At 38.5% G+C, this 19,805-nt stretch overlaps 1 protein-coding gene across 1 annotated transcript; it reads left to right on the top strand.

Moving 5' to 3' along the window:
• Positions 1 to 435: 435 nt before the first annotated feature.
• msh2 (mutS homolog 2 (E. coli)) lies at positions 436 to 19,096 on the top strand. The gene is made up of 16 exons (XM_056255596.1): positions 436 to 686; positions 884 to 1,032; positions 1,118 to 1,405; positions 5,133 to 5,279; positions 5,361 to 5,510; positions 5,605 to 5,738; positions 9,346 to 9,545; positions 11,039 to 11,148; positions 11,252 to 11,375; positions 11,459 to 11,609; positions 11,695 to 11,792; positions 13,948 to 14,193; positions 14,335 to 14,539; positions 17,889 to 18,136; positions 18,266 to 18,435; positions 18,531 to 19,096. The coding sequence occupies exons 1-16, from the start codon at positions 479 to 481 to the stop codon at positions 18,711 to 18,713; spliced, it is 2,811 nt and encodes a 936-aa protein (XP_056111571.1). The 5' UTR covers positions 436 to 478; the 3' UTR covers positions 18,714 to 19,096.
• The last annotated feature ends 709 nt before the right edge of the window (positions 19,097 to 19,805 follow it).

Raw genomic sequence — 19,805 nt, 5'->3', positions numbered from 1 at the left:
GGAAATCAATGGTGCCCCACAACTGTTTGGTTACTGACATTCTTCAAAATATCTTATTTTGTGTGCAGTTTTGAGTACAGCTGAAGAAACTCATACAGGTTTGGAACAACTTGAGGGTGGTAAATGATGAAAGATTAACATTTTTGGGCGACCTATCCCTTTAATGTACATCCTTATATATTTGATGAACTGGCAATAGCCAGTCCTGCAAGAGTTTTCTTGTATGATCACAATGGCAAAAAAACAAAAAAAAAGTATCTGGTTGTGAATCACAAAAAGTACAATTCACATCTATACTCTATTTAAATATTGACACAATGAAGGTTTTAACAGGATAGTAAAGAATCGATGCAAAAGTTTAAAAGAATTGTTACAAAATAACCGTGCTTCATTTGAAGTGTGGTCGTCGTCATTTTAGCTCCGCCCAGTTTGCCTTTGACCCTCCCGGCGCGCCTCGTCTGTGGCGGGAGATTCCAGCATGGCGGTGCAACCTAAACAAAATCTGTCTATGGACAGTGCATCTGAACATGGATTTTTGAATTTTTATTTTTCTATGCCTGTGAAACCTGACACCACCGTGAGAATATTTGATCGAAACGAGTACTATACGGTACACGGAAAAGATGCGGTTTTTGCAGCCAAGGAGGTTTTCAAGACGAACGGAGTCATCAAAAACCTGGGAACAGGTTGGCTGTAAAGTTATGGGTTTATTTAATAAAGTAACAGTTCATTAAAGATATCTGATTCTTTGTTTCTTTCTATTGTGCAGATATAACGTTATGCATCTTGCCTGAACTGCATCAGTATATTATCAGTTTGTTGATTATATTGGTAACGTTATATCTGTAATTAGGTCTAATACATGTACTTTGAATTTACGCAGGAAACAAGAGGTTAGAGAGTGTGGTCCTCAGTAAGATGAACTTTGAGTCATTTGTGAGGGACCTGCTGCTGGTCAGGCAGTACCGGGTGGAAGTTTTCAAGAATGCCAGTAAGAGTAGCAAAGATCATGACTGGCAGATATCTTTCAAGGTATCTTATATTCTTTTCTGTTTCATTACATTATTCTCAGTTTCACCACTCCCAATCTCATCATGTTTGCATTTTTGCATTCCAGGCTTCTCCAGGAAACCTGACCCAGTTTGAGGAGATTTTGTTTGGCAGTGGAGCAGGACCTGGGGAGGGTGCAGCTGGTGTCGTCGGGGTTCGTCTTGGCACCGGGGCTGATGGACAGCGTGTTGTCGGTGTTGGCTATGTAGACAGCACACTCAGGAAACTCGGTGTGTGTGAATTCCCAGACAATGATCAGTTTTCCAATCTGGAGGCTCTTCTTGTGCAGATCGGGCCCAAAGAGTGTGTGCTTCCTGGAGGAGATGCAGGTGGAGACCTTGGGAAACTCAAACAGGTAATTTTCTTATAGATGCCAGTTTGTGTGTTTTGAAACAAGATATGATGCATGGTATATCGGTGCCATGTCAGTTAATAACTGATAATAGAGTTGTTTTTAAAAGATTAAAATTAGGGTAAGCTATTTTCTGAGAGGCTAGCAATAGTGAGTTAGCTTTGAAAGATCCCACCCTCCCTTCAGAGTGTCTCCAAAGCCACATCTCCTTCAAAACACGTGAACACGTTCAGCAGGGAGCAAACAAAAGCGTCATGAGGCGAGAGACGGTGTTGTGCCGAATTTTGACTGCTTGACAAAGTATAACCCCCCTCGTTGAAGTCGCTACCTGATTGCCTAATCCTAACCCCTCCCCCACAACTAATCCTAAACCTACCAATATTAGGGGGGTAATAATTTGGCTGGGGTCAGAATTCGGCACAACAACGGCGTTAAACTACTTCATGTCTCAAAGCACATAACATTATTATAATAATAATGAACATAAACAACTTAAAGAGCATTGACCTGTACCACCTGACTACTGCAGATTAATTTCTGCGTTGATAGTGTTGTAACGTATAAATTCGAGTCAAGAACCGCTCCGAGTAGCCTATAAAGTCACGGGTTTCCATCTCTTACAAATTAGAGTAGTTATCACGTGAATGCAGCATAAGCTGGTTGTTTTGGTTCAGGAGGAACTGTAAAAGGTGGCTGGTGTTTCGGTTGTGGTGCTCAGTGACTGAGGTCTGTCTAACTCTGCATAGCATGAAATGCGCTTATGACGTGTGTGCGATCAGGGTGCACGGAGGTATACGCTGATTTCACGCAGCCGCCATTTTGAAATCGCTCCGGTGGGAAGAAAACCGGAAGTGTCACTTTTAATCATAGGAGAGTCGCGAATGCCATGGCATATTGTTGTGTTTAATGTAGAAATTAGTTATTCTAAAAATGTACATACATTTCTTTCATACTTTAGACTATATACAGTGAAATTCATTTATAAATAAAACATTTTTTTTAATATATAATTCAGAACGGAAAAAAAAGAAGCAGGAACGAACTATATACAAACCCTATATTGGATATTAACATCCAATAGTGTAAATCGCGGCAGCAGCTTCAGGTTGGTAGTCCAAGCATTGTTGTCTATCTGTACTTCCGGGGTTCTTCCCACAGGAGCCTCGCTTTTGATTTCAAAATGGCGGCAGCGTGAAATCAGCGTATAGAAATACATATGTTGACTGGCAGGTAGGATATTGTATCATTGCATTTTGACCAAATTCAATGATTGGATGAACATTTTATGGTCTTCCCTCTACTGACAATATATATATATATATATATATATACATTATAAATACATTTATACAAGGGTTCTTTCTGGCTGATTTTTCGGTTGCGGTGCTCGGTGAATGATGTCTGTCTCTGCATAGCATGAAACGCGGTGATGACGTGTGATGTCTGCGTGAGCAGTGTGCACGGAGGTATGGAAAGACAGGCAGGTAGGACGTCGGATTGGATGAACATTTCATGGTCCTACTCCTTCCAAAGACAATAAATCTACATATAAATAAATAGATTTAGACCACTTAACTTAGTGATTGCTATCAGGGGCCGTATTCACAAAGAATTTTATCTTACCACTAGGAGTACTCCTAAATCGCACTAAAATATTTTAGTTAGGAGTTTTCTCTTAAAAGTTATTCACAACGCCTTTCAGACCTACTCTTAGTAAGGAAAATGACAACTCCTAAACTAAGAGTAAGTCTTCGTTGCTATTGATGACGTCAATTCTCATGCACGAGCTTCTCATGCACTTGGTTGTTAGATGACAGGGCCATCATGCGGAACATAACACAGACGCAACAAATCATGGAATTACGACATCTAAATATGTCTGTGTCCTACACAAAATAATAATAGTAATGTCATCGAAATGCATATATAATGACATGTTTGTGCAGGCCCCAGTGAAGTGTAATTCTAAAAAGGCGAGAGAGAAGTCGTGAACTCAATTAAATTAAATCAAGGTAGCCCAATACCCTAATGAAAACCGCCACTTGCCTAATAATGAAAAAAGACACTTGCATTAACACTTGCTTGGTTAATTGACATCCTATTAGCCTAAATAGACTACTTAAAGCAAGGAAATGTTTCTCCTATTGAAGTAATGTAATAGTTGAATGACGGTGGATTATGAACTCGCCAAAATGGAAAAGAAAGCCCAACTGGACGCAGGATCAGTTACTGCTGCTGGCCCAGTTGGTGCTGGAAAAAAAAAAACATAATAAAAGGGAAATTCGGCACTGGGATATCAAGCAAAACTAAGCGTGAGACATGGGAGAGGATTTATTTGCAGATCAATGCAGCATTCCCGCTTGTGTCGCAGACCCCGGACGACTGCGAGAGGCGGTGGTGTGCGCTACAATCCTTTGTGAATAGGTCTTAGTGAGTTAGTCCTCTCGACTTCTTTTAAGCTGTCCCAGACTTAGGTGCTACGTTTAGGGCTAAAATGCTTCGTGAATTACTCTTAGTGAAAAAAATGAGGAGTCCTAAAGTTAGGAGTGACACGCCCATTATTTTTAGGAGTTGCTCCTAAATTCGCCAGTTAGGAGCTACTTTTAGCCTTAAAATTCTTTGTGAATACGGCCCCAGGTTGTGAAGAGACTTTCAACCAGCATAACGAGAAATGTTTCTAGAACAAACCACCTACCTGCCTTTAAATGGCATTGCTTGATATTGGGTATTTAACTGTGCATGTTAATATCCTATACATTTACATTTAGCCATCATAATACTCACGTAAAGTTAATCTTTAAAAAGATAATTTAATAACACTGATGTTAAATGTAATCTTTTGGGAATCTCAAAATGAATATCCATTTTTTATACTGCACATGCTGAGATGCCTAAATTTACTTTTACCATCTAAAATTATTTATTTTAGTTTTTATATTTTGACAAAAGAGTAAAATTTTAATATCGGCTATAAAATGAAAATGATTTGCAGCTTAAATCAGCCAGAATTTTAAAGGGGTCAGAAAACAGTAAATTAAAATAGTTACTCTACAATAAAAACAAACAAGTTTCATACCTTAAAGGTAACGCCACAGTTAAAGTATGAATTTTGTTTATGAGTTTGTTACAGTTTGTTTGAGTTTTGGCGATCTGAAGCGTGCCCGAGCAAGTTTGACCCCCAAAGTCTGTTTAGTTTGACTAATGTGATCGCTTCGTACCGTGCCCGCTCTGCAAATTGCTCTATCGGCGTTAGCTATTGCTGTGATGTCATGTGACTGACATGTCGTCCTACCCTCGCACCAGTAAACGTGTCATCGGAGAAGACATGTCGTTGCAAGAGAGAGAAGTTATTTTGAATAAAGATTGAGGAAATGAATTTTAAAAAATGCATGGATAAATCATTTATAATAAATACTGCAATATTCCATAACAAAATAAGAATTGTTCATTTTGGTTTCATGATGACTTCAACAACTCATGTGTGTCAATATTGCTTTTGAGTAAGACAGTCCAACGTTGGAAATGAGGATAGAAAATGATCATTTTTATAAATATTTTAACTTTTTTGATGTAAAAAAACTTCACTAACTTCATAGGCTTACCTCCAGAAACATTATTTAAAGATCTGGAAATACATTTCATGTACCCATTAATATCACTGCATCCATAGACCAAGATTTTATAACCATAATAATTCTTTCATACATGCTGGTTGCTAATCATAATTCAGGTGGTACAGCGGGGTGCCATTCTGCTCACAGACAGGAAGAAATCTGAGTTCACAACCAAAGACATTGTGCAGGATCTGAATCGCCTACTGAAGGCCCGCAAGGGAGAGACTGTGTCCAGTGCTGCCCTTCCAGAGATGGAGAAACAGGTTTGGGGCGCTGAAACAAGTTACAAGTGTGTCATTTCGGGTGGTTCGCCTGGAGATTTAACCAGGTTATTGCTTTTCCAGATTGCAATGTCTTGCTTAGAAGCAGTCATCAAATACCTGGAGCTTCTCTCAGATGAGGCCAATTTCGGTTCCTTCAAAATTACCACGTTTGACCTCAACCAGTACATGCGTCTGGATAATGCTGCTGTGCAGGCCCTGAATCTCTTCCAGGTCAGGGGTTATTCAAAATCACAAAAATATGCTATTTCTTCAGCGAAGGGTTATTTTGAGTTCTGATATATGTTCTTCCTCTATGATTTCTCAGGGTTCCTCTGATGATGCTACTGGCACACACTCCTTGGCAGGCCTGTTAAACAAATGCCGTACACCTCAAGGACAGCGGTTGGTCAACCAGTGGATCAAACAGCCTCTCATTGACAAAAACAAGATAGAAGAAAGGTGAGACTTTTGTTTGCTACATATACGGCCTGGGTAAAAAATATTCTTGATTTTAATTGATTCTCATTTTTATGACCTGATATCAATTCTTAAATCCCAAGAATGTCGGGCTATGCTGTTTTCAGTTAATGAATGAACTGAACTTTATCACGCCTCCTATCTAATAAATCACAATAAGCGTTCTCTTTTGTTACTTTTAATGTGAAACAAAGACACAGATTTTAAATTGTCCATTTTATTATAAAATTCAAACAACAAATACTATTTTGGAGCTCTTTAGCGTGGTGTGACAAATCACTGTAGCGCCTCAGTTCAAGCAAAGCGACAGACCCCGATCATCTCTTCCGCTTTACGGCTAGTTACAGCACAAAATAAACTTGAATGAACTTAGTGTACTCACCAAGACAGTATTGAGTAATATAAGTTAACTAAATGGGCTTAGATTAGGTTTAGAGGTAGATTCAGGGTTAGTACCTAGTTATTACCCAGTTATTGTAATTACTACAATACGTATATAGTATGTACATGCGAAACAGGACTGTAAAATAGGTGCTACCAAAAAAAAAAATCACCATTCTGTGATGAATAGTAAGGACAGTGTTAAAAAGAAAAGCATTTGTTTGAAACAAATCGTTTCTAACATTAAATATCTTTACTGTCACTTTTGATCAATTTAATGCATCCTTCTCAATAAAAGTCTTAATTATTTGAAAATATATATATTTTGAACGGTGGTGTGTATGTTTAACGCGGTTATATCCGTGGAAACTGTAGAAAATCAGCGGGTCGGCAGGCCTGGTAAAAAAAATTCAATTGAAATCACGGGTCGAAGAGAGATAAATCATTACTGTGTTGATTAAAATAAAGACACCGAACTCTCATTTCACTGTAAAACGCAACAAACGTGCGTTACTCTTTTACTTTCATTTTCAACAACAATGTATTTCTCTTCAGGGGAACCAATAAAGGAAAAAATGCCTAGAGCACCTACACTCACCTAAAAGATTATTAGGAACACCTGTTCAATTTCTCATTAATGCAATTATCTAATCAACCAATCACATGGCAGTTGCTTCAATGCATTTAGGGGTGTGGTCCTGGTCAAGACAATCTCCTGAACTCCAAACTGAATGTCAGAATGGGAAAGAAAGGTGATTTAAGCAATTTTGAGCGTGGCATGGTTGTTGGTGCCAGACGGGCCGGTCTGAGTATTTCACAATCTGCTCAGTTACTGGGATTTTCACGCACAACCATTTCTAGGGTTTACAAAGAATGGTGTGAAAAGGGAAAAACATCCAGTATGCGCCAGTCCTGTGGGCGAAAATGCCTTGTTGATGCTAGAGGTCAGAGGAGAATGGGCCGACTGATTCAAGCTGATAGAAGAGCAACTTTGACTGAAATAACCACTCGTTACAACCGAGGTATGCAGCAAAGCATTTGTGAAGCCACAACACGCACAACCTTGAGGCGGATGGGCTACAACAGCAGAAGACCCCACCGGGTACCACTCATCTCCACTACAAATAGGAAAAAGAGGCTACAATTTGCAAGAGCTCACCAAAATTGGACAGTTGAAGACTGGAAAAATGTTGCCTGGTCTGATGAGTCTCGATTTCTGTTGAGACATTCAGATGGCAGAGTCAGAATTTGGCGTAAACAGAATGAGAACATGGATCCATAATGGCTTGTTACCACTGTGCAGGCTGGTGGTGGTGGTGTAATGGTGTGGAGGATGTTTTCTTGGCACACTTTAGGCCCCTTAGTGGCAATTGGGCATCGTTTAAATGCCACGGCCTACCTGAGCATTGTTTCTGACCATGTCCATCCCTTTATGGCCACCATGTACCCATCCTCTGATGGCTACTTCCACCAGGATAATGCACCATGTCACAAAGCTCGAATCATTTCAAATTGGTTTCTTGAACATGACAATGGGTCTCATTCATGAAACACGAGCAGAACGAATTTTTGTGTAAATCGTGTGTAAAGTGGTTCTGGCGTAAATTTTCGGATTCATTAAAATGTTCGTATTTTCCAAATGTGAGTTGGTACACAAGAAATCTACACCTGCTCCCAGCCACGCGTAAATAGTGCGCTTAACACCCGAACGTTTTGCTCATTAATAAGGCTGCATTTTAATTCACCTTAATCGGGTACATATTTGCACAGCATTTTGAAAAAATATTATATATAGTAATTACATACGGTTTTTCTTATTATGAGAGCCAGTAATAGCATCTGCGATGGTGGTCCTTCTCCAGTTTGAATACTATTTTTCCAAAGTGAACTAATTCGTTTTTTGCTCTCAAGCTTAATGTCGAACCATTTTCTTCTCACTTCTGGGAATGTTCGATTAACAGATGAAACTCCAGTAACTGCATCTGTAATATGCTGCCAAGCTTACTTTTTTTTTTTTAGGAACCGATACGCCACTATGTACGCTTGAAAATAAAATGTGGTGTTTTGAATGAACGTCTGATAATAAAACTTCAATTTCTGCATCTGAGAATTTTTTTTTTTCATTCGCATTCATGTCATAATATGATGCCCATATATAGTTGTCAGTCGGATTTAATGGGCGGGATTTATGGTAATTGAGAATGAACGTGCACGCGCATCCCATTTACGACTGATTGGAATTCATTAACACACACACACATTTCACTATCACATCTGACGTTTACGAAGTATTTGTGAATCAGGAGAAGAGTTTTCGGGAAGGTCTCTTTACGCGCAAATCACTCGCATATTTACTCGTATATTTACGAATGTTTCATGAATGAGACCCATTGAGTTCACTGTACTAAAATGGCCCCCACAGTCACCAGATCTCAACCCAATAGAGCATCTTTGGGATGTGGTGGAACGGGAGCTTCGTGCCCTGGATGTGCATCCCACAAATCTCCATCAACTGCAAGATGCTATCCTATCAATATGGGCCAACATTTCTAAAGAATGCTTTCAGCACCTTGTTGAATCAATGCCACGTAGAATTAAGGCAGTTCTGAAGGCGAAAGGGGGTCAAACACAGTATTAGTATGGTGTTCCTAATAATCCTTTAGGTGAGTGTATGTCATTATATAAAACACAAAGGCAAAAAACCCTACATTATTGCTTAACTTAATAGCTTTCTAAAAATACACTCAAGCCTTAACAGAAATTATTCATGGGAGCGTTTTACTGAAATAGTTAACCAGGATGAATCAAGTGCTAGGAATGTGATAATGGCTGTGAAGCTCTTCAAATGAATATGACAATAAGCTCATAAAGCCTATATCCAGCCTTTGCTTGGGATGAACGCATTTAATATAGTGTGTATGTGTGTTCGGGAAGTTGCAGTGACGGAAACATTGACAATTTATGTTTGAAGGGAGTAAAGCCTGTGTTTAGGCTATTAGGAAATGCAATTTTTGCCATTTTTAACTAGCATGCTTAACAATGAGAATTTTTGAACAATTGTAATGTATGATGATTGGGTGCGGATATCTATATCAGAGAAAATCATAGGTTCGAGTGGGTGGCGGGTGGATGATAATATGAATTAAAATCAACAGCGTATTTGGTTGACGTTAGAACTGATCCGTGCATTTGTGGTCATGTTGTGCAGACTGGACCTTGTGGAGACTTTTGTGGAAGACTCTGAGCTGAGGAAAAGTTGTCAAGAGGATCTTCTCCGGCGTTTTCCAGATCTGAACCGGATGGCAAAGAAGTTCCAGCGTCAGAGCTCTACTTTACAGGACTGTTATCGGGTCTATCAAGCTGTGGGGCAACTGCCGAGTCTGGTGCTGGCATTGGAGAGATACTGTGGTAAGAAGTTTTTCTTCAGTATTTCTGATCTCTGTATTTTCTGCAGTGGTGGAGGAAGTACTGAATCTCAGTACTTAAGTAAAAGTACAAATAACCAGAGACATATTTACTTTAGTGAAAGAAGAAGTATCACAATGACAACCCTACTTAAGTAAAAAGTACCTGATTTTAAATGTACTTTAAGTATTAAAAGTAAAAGTACTTGCATAACAATTTATTCTCTTAATGTCTATATTCTAATGATTAATAAAACAGTTCATCCTAACTCATTCAACCTAATAATCCTATAATGATGTTCAATAATGATGGAAAAGCCGTTATTTTTAAAGTTTTTGTCACCATTTCTGAACAAGCTTGCAATTAGGCAATATACATCACATCAAGCTTAATGTGACGGGGTTTGGCTGTAAACGCGATTCATTTATGGCTTAATTTTGAACCTCTTGGCTTGCCATACTAATCCTAACCAAACGTATAATAGGCTACACACACACCCCACACCACTACTAAACCTACCCATGCGTATCCTATGCACGTAAAAACAAATTTCCGCGTATAAATTGCACGATAAACACACTGCGTGACCGGGTTGATATGGCAACCAAACTTCACTAGTGGTGAGACAAACGTGCGACGAACGGACGGTCAGGATGACGTTTTGGCAGGGGAAAACTGATCAGAAAATGTAACGAAAATGTAACAGAACGTTGTAGAAATGTAGTGGAGTAGAAAGTATAATAATTGCTGCAAAATGTAACGAAGTAAAAGTAATAAGTATGCACTATTGATTCTACTTAAGTAAAGTAAAGGTATGTGAAAAATGTACTTAAGTAAAGTAACGAAGTATTTGTACTTCGTTACATTCCACCATTGATTTTCTGACCTGAAAAGTATGATCCACGTGAAAAGCGTAAATCCGAGATCATAAATCGTAATTGTATGATGACTGAAATTGTGAAATGGCCTTAAAAACAACTAAATAAACTGCAAAATGTTACGTTTTCTAATACATTTATTTCATGCACGGATTGCTCCTGACATCTATACACGAGCTTGCAGCGGCATCTGCGGGACGTCCTTAGCATGTAACTCGACCTCACAGTAAAAGCCCATGACATTTATTTCCAAATTGCAACTTATTATTTGTGTGTTGCATATTTGTTTGTTTTTAGTTGTCTATGGACCTAATAAAGTTACTATTATTGAAATGTTATTGAAAAAATGGCTCTTTGGTCAAAAAGGGTTCCCAACCCCCTGGCTTATTGCGATCATTAAACCGCAACAACTGTGATGTCATTATATAAATACATACATAGTCTGACCCGCTGCATTTTTAGGGTAGTGTGGGCGGGTCAGGTTTTCCTTCCTTTTTGTCTTTAGCTGTCCACATGGCTGTAAAATGTTGCCTGTTAACCTTCTAATTTGCATTTGAGCAACAAAGTTTGTTGTGAGACACCACAATGAGTGACAGCTGTATTTTAATCTGTTAACAGGGAAACATCAGGTCCTCCTGCAAGCAGCATTCATCTCTCCTCTTAATGACCTCATCTCTGACTTCTCAAAATTTCAGGAGATGATTGAAACCACACTGGACATGAACCAGGTCTGCTTTTGTCATTTGCACTTTGTGCTTTAAGCAAACTTTAAAATCATTAAGTACTCAAATTCCTTAAATGTGTAACACTTTTGGTTTTTTTTTTTGTCAGGTTGAGCATCACGAGTTCCTGGTAAAACCCTCATTTGATCCCACATTGAGTGAGCTAAGGGAGAACATGGATCGTTTGGAGAAATCCATGCAGGCCGCTTTGAGCAGTGCGGCTCGTGAGCTTGGTAAGTGATCAAAGTATGGAAATTAAATGCATTTCCCTATTAAGCATTTTGGTGTTGAACTAGTAACAAATGTTGATCTTTAGGGCTGGAAGCAGCCAAGACTGTGAAGCTTGATTCCAATGCACAAATCGGTTACTTTTTCCGAGTCACGTGCAAAGAAGAAAAGAGCCTTCGCAACAACAAGAAATTCACAACTTTAGATGTTCAGAAGAACGGAGTGCGATTCACTAACAGGCAAGGATGTTGTATGAGATGTTCAAATATTGGTGCAACTAATGGTAGGAGTTCTTAGTAAGTAATTGTGTTGTGTGTTTCACAGTAAGCTGAGCTCTTTGAATGAAGAGTACATTAAAAGCAGAGAAGAGTATGAAGAGGCTCAGAACGCCATCGTCAAAGAGATCATCAGCATAGCCGCTGGTGAGAGTCATTCATTTCTAAGGGTTGTTCCCTGTGGTTTTTGAACTTTTCACTTTAATTTGATTGTAATTCTGGATACAATACAGGTAAGGCTCTCTCTGTAACATTAATACAGAGTATAATATCCCAAAAAAGAGACAATATTATTACAGAGTATAACCCCCCCCCCCTCCTCAAAAAAAATAAAGAAATAAATAAACCTGTATAAAGTAAAGGCCCTTTCACACAAAGGACGTTACCTATATATATATATACTAATTGCTCGAATTCTATGAGAATAGGGACTTCCACACCACAACTATAACAATAATGACACAGAGGAATGATCCCGTTGAAATCTTTTTCGGAGCGATTTTTTTCCAACTGATGAACGATAAAAACATTGACAGAATCCAATCAGAATCCATCCAGCGTTAAAGAGCTCGAGCATTTAAAGTGGTTGGAAGTAAAACACACAAACACTGTTTTGAATGACACATGATTTTAACATTTTATCAACATGGTATTAGTCAAAACAAATGTTGCAATAATATGCAATAATATACTTAAAAAATGACAGGTTAGAGAACAGCTCAAATAATGCATTTTAGGAAAGAATTGTTGTAATATAAGCATTTAAACAATGTTGGCATGATATGGACATTCTGATTTTCTATTCTTACATAGTGATATATATCTGAGTGAAACAGCATCTCGAACAAGAAATATCGGGGTGACTTGTAGGGATGCACGATGATATCGGGACAACATCGGTATCGGCCGATAAAAGCTTAAAATGAGCATCATCGGCATCGGTCGATATGAATATTTCTGCCGATGAGCCTTGCCGATAGGGTGGCGTGTTTCCTATGCGCACGTGACGACCGTGAAGGCGTGAACGAAGCATGAGCGCCAGCAACTTAAACTTCCAACTAGGGGTGTGCGTCTCACGCGGTTTTTGATCGTGGACGATTAAAATGTCTCCACGATCTGCTTTTGAAGAAAAATCATAGTATCGTGCATTCTATCAGTTCAATTCTGGCGCCTTCACCTCAACATACTGTACAACGCGACGTACATTCACATCACATGTAAACGCAGAGGTAGAGTTACACTCACGGGACACTGCAATTCACAAAAGTTCATTATTTGCATGTGCGTCAAAGTCTTGCTAGTTAAACATGTCATTCACGTGCTGATGCGCTGTTCTAACATCTGCTTTTCTGAGCGCGTACACCCGACGCTCACAGGAACTAAAAGCCTGTCACAGCGCCTGCATACTGGACTAATCTTTCGAGTCTTATTGCGCTGAAACTGTCAAATACACACAGTGTATGTCTAAAGTGAAAGCAAACAGAGAAAATCTGCTTGTCAAATGCATGTATATTAGACTGGTCGCGTGCAGTTCTCAAAGAGACAGTAATAATATGCTGCCGCTTGTCCTTAAAGAGATACTGCACCTAGAAATAAAAATTCTGTCATTATTTACTCACTCTAATGTTGTTCCAAACCTGTATTCATTTCTTTCTTGTGCTTAAATATACTATGGAAGTCACTGGAGTACAGCAACTGTTTGGTTAGCCACATTCTTCCAAATAACTTTTATTTTCAACAGAAGAAAGAAACTTGAGAGAGTAAATGATGACAATTTAAATTTTTGGGAGAACTATCCCTTTAATGTTAATAAAACAACAAAACACAGAGGAAATCACTCACTGCTCTTGACTGAGAACTTTAATAGAAGCTTTAATAAGCACTTTCGCACTTAAAAAAAAATACAAATATATCGGTATCGGCATCGGGCAAAATTAGTTTGAAAATATCGGCATATCGAATATCGGCCAAAATCCAATATCGTGCATCCCTAGTGACTTGATTTAGTCCTTTTGCAATTGTTTGGATCGTTGGCTAATTTGGTTGTCGTTTGCTAACTGGTGCGATCTCATGTATAATTTATAATACGGTAATGTTCCATTAAAAACATTTTTCATTTCATTGTGAATTTATGCAGGTTTATCGTTTGAAATTATTTTTTGTTTATCAACATTAATGTATATTTAACACGTTATCCTTTAGTCATTTTGGTCATTAACATGAAGCTATTTTTAATTTTGGTTAATAATGTTGTTGGCTTGTTGAGAATTAATAGTTCAGTAACCCTGTGTTTGTACCATAGGCTATGTGGATCCAGTACAGACTCTAAATGAGGTAATAGCTCAGCTGGATACCGTGGTGAGCTTTGCCGTGGTGTCCCATGCTGCCCCAGTGCCTTACATTAGGCCCAAAATACTAGAGAAAGGATCAGGGAGACTGATTGTGAAAGCGGCAAGACATCCCTGTGTTGAAGCCCAAGATGATGTGGCTTTTATTCCCAATGATGTCACCTTCACAAGGGGCGAGGAGATGTTCCATATCATCACAGGTCAGCTCTTATTTGATTGGAGGATTATAAAAATGAGCTAGTGCGTGATGAGTACTAGCATTAAATTGAAGATTCATGTACGTAAATGCATTCATTAATCCATAATCTATATGATAAAAGGACATTTTCTGATATTTTTAGGTCCAAATATGGGTGGTAAATCTACATACATCCGCCAAGTGGGTGTGATCGTGCTGATGGCACAGATTGGCTGTTTTGTGCCATGTGATGAGGCAGAGCTGAGCGTGGTGGACTGTGTGCTCGCTCGAGTGGGTGCGGGGGACAGCCAAATCAAAGGAGTGTCCACCTTTATGGCTGAGATGCTGGAGACGGCTGCTATTCTTCGGTCAGAACTCACATTTGAAACATTTTGTACTCCCATTATTTTTTAAGGAATTTTCCAGGTTCCGTACAAGTTAAGCTGAATTGACAGCATTTGTAGATTCAGTGGTAATCAACAATCAATATCCACTTTTCCCTAAACGTAGAGTCTGGGTTACAGTTGAGGCACTTACAATGGAAGTAAATGTGGCCAATCTGTAAATATTAAAATACTCTCTATACCCGCTTGTAGTTTAGGCACAAGATGTAAACAGTATGCATGTTAACATGATTTTAGTGTGGAAAGTCACTTACAAAACTTTGTTGCTATAACAAAATCGGCATAAACCCTAAAATCAAATGACTATATAATTAAAATAGTTTTACCAATCGACTAAACAAGTTTTAACAGAAGAATTATGTAAGTGCTTTTATACATTTTTAAGCTTCACATTTCTGCTTTGAAGTCCTCCAAAAATGGTCCCCATTCACTTCCATTGTAAATGCCTCACTGTAACCTTTTTTGAGGGACTAATCTAAATTTTTTGTGGTAATCAACGTTATGCAACAAATGCTGTCAGTTGAACTTAATCGTCATGAAATGGAAGTTACGATAGTTATTTCTTTCCTATTGTGATGTATATCCGAGTGAAACGGCTTCTCGAACAAGAAACAATGTAGTGCGGGACTTGTTTTTGTCCATCGGGAATTGATTGGATTGTTGTTTGCTATTGCTGTGATCTCATGTGAGTGACAGTTTGTCCGGCCCTCGTGCCGGTGAACATATTATCAGAGAAGAGAAATCGTAGTTATTTTGATTAAAGATTACGAGGGCACATGAATTTTAAGAAAAATTGTGCACGGATAAACCAGTTAAAGCCAGTATCAATGTTACCAATAGTGCTACTAATGTCTCAATTAAATACATTTTTTCCCTCAGTTTTAGCCATTAATTATAGCCATTCAACATTACAGTATAATCTAAAGCCATCATTTTCAACATTTAATTTTAACTTCATTTCATTTTAATGTTAATTTTAACATTTACATTTGATCTTTTAAAAATATCAACTTCTAATTTAAGTGAACTTAAAATAATATTCAGATAAACTATAAATTGTATATACATAAATAGAATACATAAACTATAAATTGAATATAGATTCATTCTTATTAAAGCTACAAAGGTTATTCATTCAAGAGCAGTGAGTGAGTTTTCTTCTTTTCCCCCTTCTTTTTCTCGATTAACATTAAAGCTGCAGTAGGGAGTTTTGAGAAAACGTTGACTTAGCCTGAAAATTTGAACAAGCACAACTTACAGGTCCCACCCCCTTGCTCTCTGCTGCGCTACAGCCCTCCCTCCACAGCTCGTCCTCCACAGCGGAGCCTGTTGTGAACGCGCAGGCTAGTAAACAGGGCCACCGATAACAGCGGATAAAAAGTTATATGGCACATTCACTAATAGGGACTAAACGTCAATAATATGCTTTACATTGACTATGGCCTGCCCATACTTTGACTACAAACTTGGTCCTCAAATCATTATGTATTTTGCAATAGCCTACATGTAACTTTATAACGTTGCACTCTTTCTATAAGTTATAAATAGCTAGTAAGATAACGTTAATATAACGGTAACTAACGTTACAGTATGTAAGTAATTATTCTAGCGATATATAATGCTAGATAAGGTGTGCTAGTACATTATTTCAGCAACATGACAAGCCAGTGAATTAGCAGGTTTCAATTGTTGCTTAGCAGAGTGCGTGACATTTTATCTACATGTTATGCGGCTAGAGTTTTGACACCGAGTCAATGGGCTCTGTGTAATTCTTTCTTTTTCGCTTGGTTATCGTCATCAGTCTTTTTCCTTTTACCTCTTTGTTTTATGAGCAGGTGTCACTCGAGAATTGGCAGTTTAGGTTGTTTCTCCGTCATAAGCACAGCTGCAGCACGGCGGCAATCTTGAGTTTGAACGACGGCTCGCGCAACGCGCTGTGCAAGAGAGGGGTGTGATCAGCGCGTACACGAGCGTGATTGACAGTGCTTAGACACTCCTCCTGGCTCTGATTGGTTGTTTCTGACCGGGAGCGTGTATTTCTTGCAAATGGCAATAGGACCACTGGGAGGAGCTAGAGGAGCTTGATTTTTACACAGATTATCTGTCTCATATTCTACTGTCAGGACATAATGACAGTTTTAGCAAATACATGTTTTCAAAAGTTACCTACAGGAGCTTTAATGACATCAAGAGCAAAAGAAAACTCAGTGCGGTACTGGCGCGGCTTTCTCTGCATGCATTTCCGATGAGTGAACACAGAGAGTGCTTTACAAACAGCGTGCCAGTACAGAAATTAGTTCTCTTTTAATAGCACTTGAATGAATGAGAGCATGATCATAAACTGTAACGCTAGCCAAAGGATGGCAGGAGAGAAAAAAACAGATGCTGTGTAAATTGCGTTAAAGGGTTAGTTCACCCAAAAATGACAATTCTGTCAGTAATTACTCACCGTCATGTTGTTCCAACCCCGTAAGACTTTCGTTCATCTTCGGAACACAAATTAAGATATTTTTGATTAAATCTGAGAGCTGGATCACTCCTCCATAGGCTTCTTAAGGGATCGAAACTGGCCGGCCCAAAAGTTATGAAAGACAACGTTAAAATAGTCCGAGTGACTACAGTGGCTCAATCTTAAGTTTAAACAAACAAAAATAACGACTTTATTCAACTATTCATTTCCTTCTCTGTTGGCCTCGAGATTTCACGTAGTGAAACTACGCAAAGCTTCTAGGTTGCACGTCACACGTAGGCTCACTATTGGCCGACGCTGGTCATGTGTGTGATGCGTATGACGTACAACCTAGAAGCTTTGCGTAGTTTCACTACGTGAAATCTCGAGGCCAACAGAGAAGGAAATGAATAGTTGAATAAAGTCGTTATTTTTGTTTGTTTTTTTGCGCACAAAAAAATTTCTCGTGGCTTGATAAACTTAAGATTGAGCCACTGTAGTCACTCGGACTATTTTAACGATGTCTTTCATAACTTTTGGCCCGGCCAGTTTCGATCCCTTAAGAAGCCTATGGAGGAGTGATCCAGCTCTCAGATTTAATCAAAAATATCTTAATTTTTGTTCCGAAGATGAGCGAACGTCTTACGGGGTTGGAGCAACATGAGGGTGAGTAATTACTGACAGAATTTTCATTTTTGGGTGAACTAACCCTTTAAATATTAAAATATATGTTTAACTATTAAAAGTGAAACGTAAAATTAACATGTTGATTTTGATGGCCCTATTTTACAATATGCATTTTGTGCCCTTCAATACTTTTTTGTGATAAATGTATGTCATGTTTTGTATTTTTGTTTTTTTTAGATCGGCCACAGAGGATTCCCTCATCATTATTGATGAATTAGGCAGAGGCACATCCACGTACGATGGCTTTGGTCTGGCCTGGGCAATCTCAGAGTACATCGCTACCCGCCTCAAGTCCTTCTGCCTGTTTGCCACTCACTTCCATGAGCTGACGGCGCTGGCGCAGCAGGTGCCCACTGTCCGTAACCTCCACGTCACTGCCCTGACCACAGACAGCACTCTCACAATGCTCTACAAGGTGAAAAGGGGTATGTGGCTTTTCAGCAAAGCAAAGAAATGCATACTACACTCTTTAATCATTTTGAAAACTTAGATTGGGTTGTATATTTCCGTTGTGCTTGGTGTATGATGTTTTATTTGGGCTTGATTTGACTTAGGTGTGTGTGACCAGAGCTTTGGGATTCATGTGGCAGAGCTTGCTAACTTCCCCAAGCATGTGATTGCTAATGCACGGGAGAAGGCTTTGGAGCTTGAGGAGTTCCAGGATATTTCCGGAGCCGGGGAAGAAGCTGGACCTGAAGCCAAAAGACGCTGCCTGGAGAAACAGGTGAGATGTGTTATTAAAAGAAATGTTTGCATTCTCAATGCATTAAAATATCACAGTTAATAAACTGCTGTGCTGTCTTGTGGATTTATCCATAGGAGGGGGAGAAGATCATTGAGGCTTTCCTGGCTAAGGTGAAATCAATGCCTGTTGAAGGCATGTCTGACGAGGCTGTCAAAGAGGAGCTGCGCAAACTCAAGGCAGAGGTCATCGGCCAAAACAATAGCTTCATCAATGAGATAGTGTCACGTTCTGCCAAAGTCAAACTGACTTCAGTCTGAGGGCTTCAGGATGAGCATTGTCTTAGTGGATGAAAGTTCAACATTTCAGTAAATTTGTTTATGGTATAATGGAAATTGATATAATCTATAGTAGATTAGAATTGTTCTTTCCATTTTAGCACCATATTTCTTTTCAGGTGTTTTTTTCTTGTTATATGCGTTCTGTAGCCATTAATCCTCTCTCAGAGTAAAACATTTCTAAATACTTTTTTTGTTTGTGTGTGTGCACTGTCAGTTAAAATTACAACTTGAATTTTGGTTAGTGGCAATGTCGCCATCTAATGGGTAAATTGGGGAAGGTTTAAATTTTTCTGTTTTATTTTACCTAATTTCGAAGATAATGGTTTAGTATTATAATTATAAACTCTTTTAGTTCAGACAGACCTTGTTTGTACACTTAACTTTAAATGTTTTCTTTGAATTGTGCTTTTATAAATGTACTAAATCTTCATGTTGCCATAGTTCCGGGGATTTCAAATTGGGGTCTGGGAAAAGTGTAAAAAATATATAAATGATAAAATAAGATTAAACTAAAATATTTTTGATTAAAAAAAAAAAGCAAATTGATTCAAATAAAGATTAAAATAAATAATATTTAAATACATCTAACAGTACTATAGTGAGTACAAAGAAAACTAATGTAATATAAACTAAATATTATCCACATAATGTTACTTGTATTCATATATTTTTTCACAGTATAAATTGGGTGTTTGCACATTAAAATATATACAGAGCTGCCTTTTACATTTTTAGGATGGGGTCTCTCGAGGGTGATCATATTTGGATCATCGAATTGAAAATCCATGCTATAGTTTACCTGGTAATTAAAGCTAAGCAGAATAAAGTACACATTTCATTCAGTTCTAAGACAGTTTAATTTTTTAATTGATCAGGTTTGTAAGAGTAATGCATTCAGGCGAGTTTTTCTAATGCAAACATCTTAAACCAGAATATTTGCTGGTTTAAGATCGGTCTAGTCTCCCAGCCTGACCAAACTGGTTCTCAACTAGTAAAGCCAGAACCATAACCCACTTTTTGCTATGTTGACCAGCCTAGGAGATCAGATCTGCCTGGTTTAAGCGGTTTTTT

This window comes from Rhinichthys klamathensis, unplaced genomic scaffold (genome assembly GCF_029890125.1).
Source record: "Rhinichthys klamathensis goyatoka isolate OS25496 unplaced genomic scaffold, OSU_Roscu_1.1 h1tg000121l_1, whole genome shotgun sequence".
In the NCBI taxonomy this organism is placed as follows: domain Eukaryota; kingdom Metazoa; phylum Chordata; class Actinopteri; order Cypriniformes; family Leuciscidae; genus Rhinichthys; species Rhinichthys klamathensis.
This window is presented reverse-complemented; position numbering and strand designations above follow the sequence as displayed.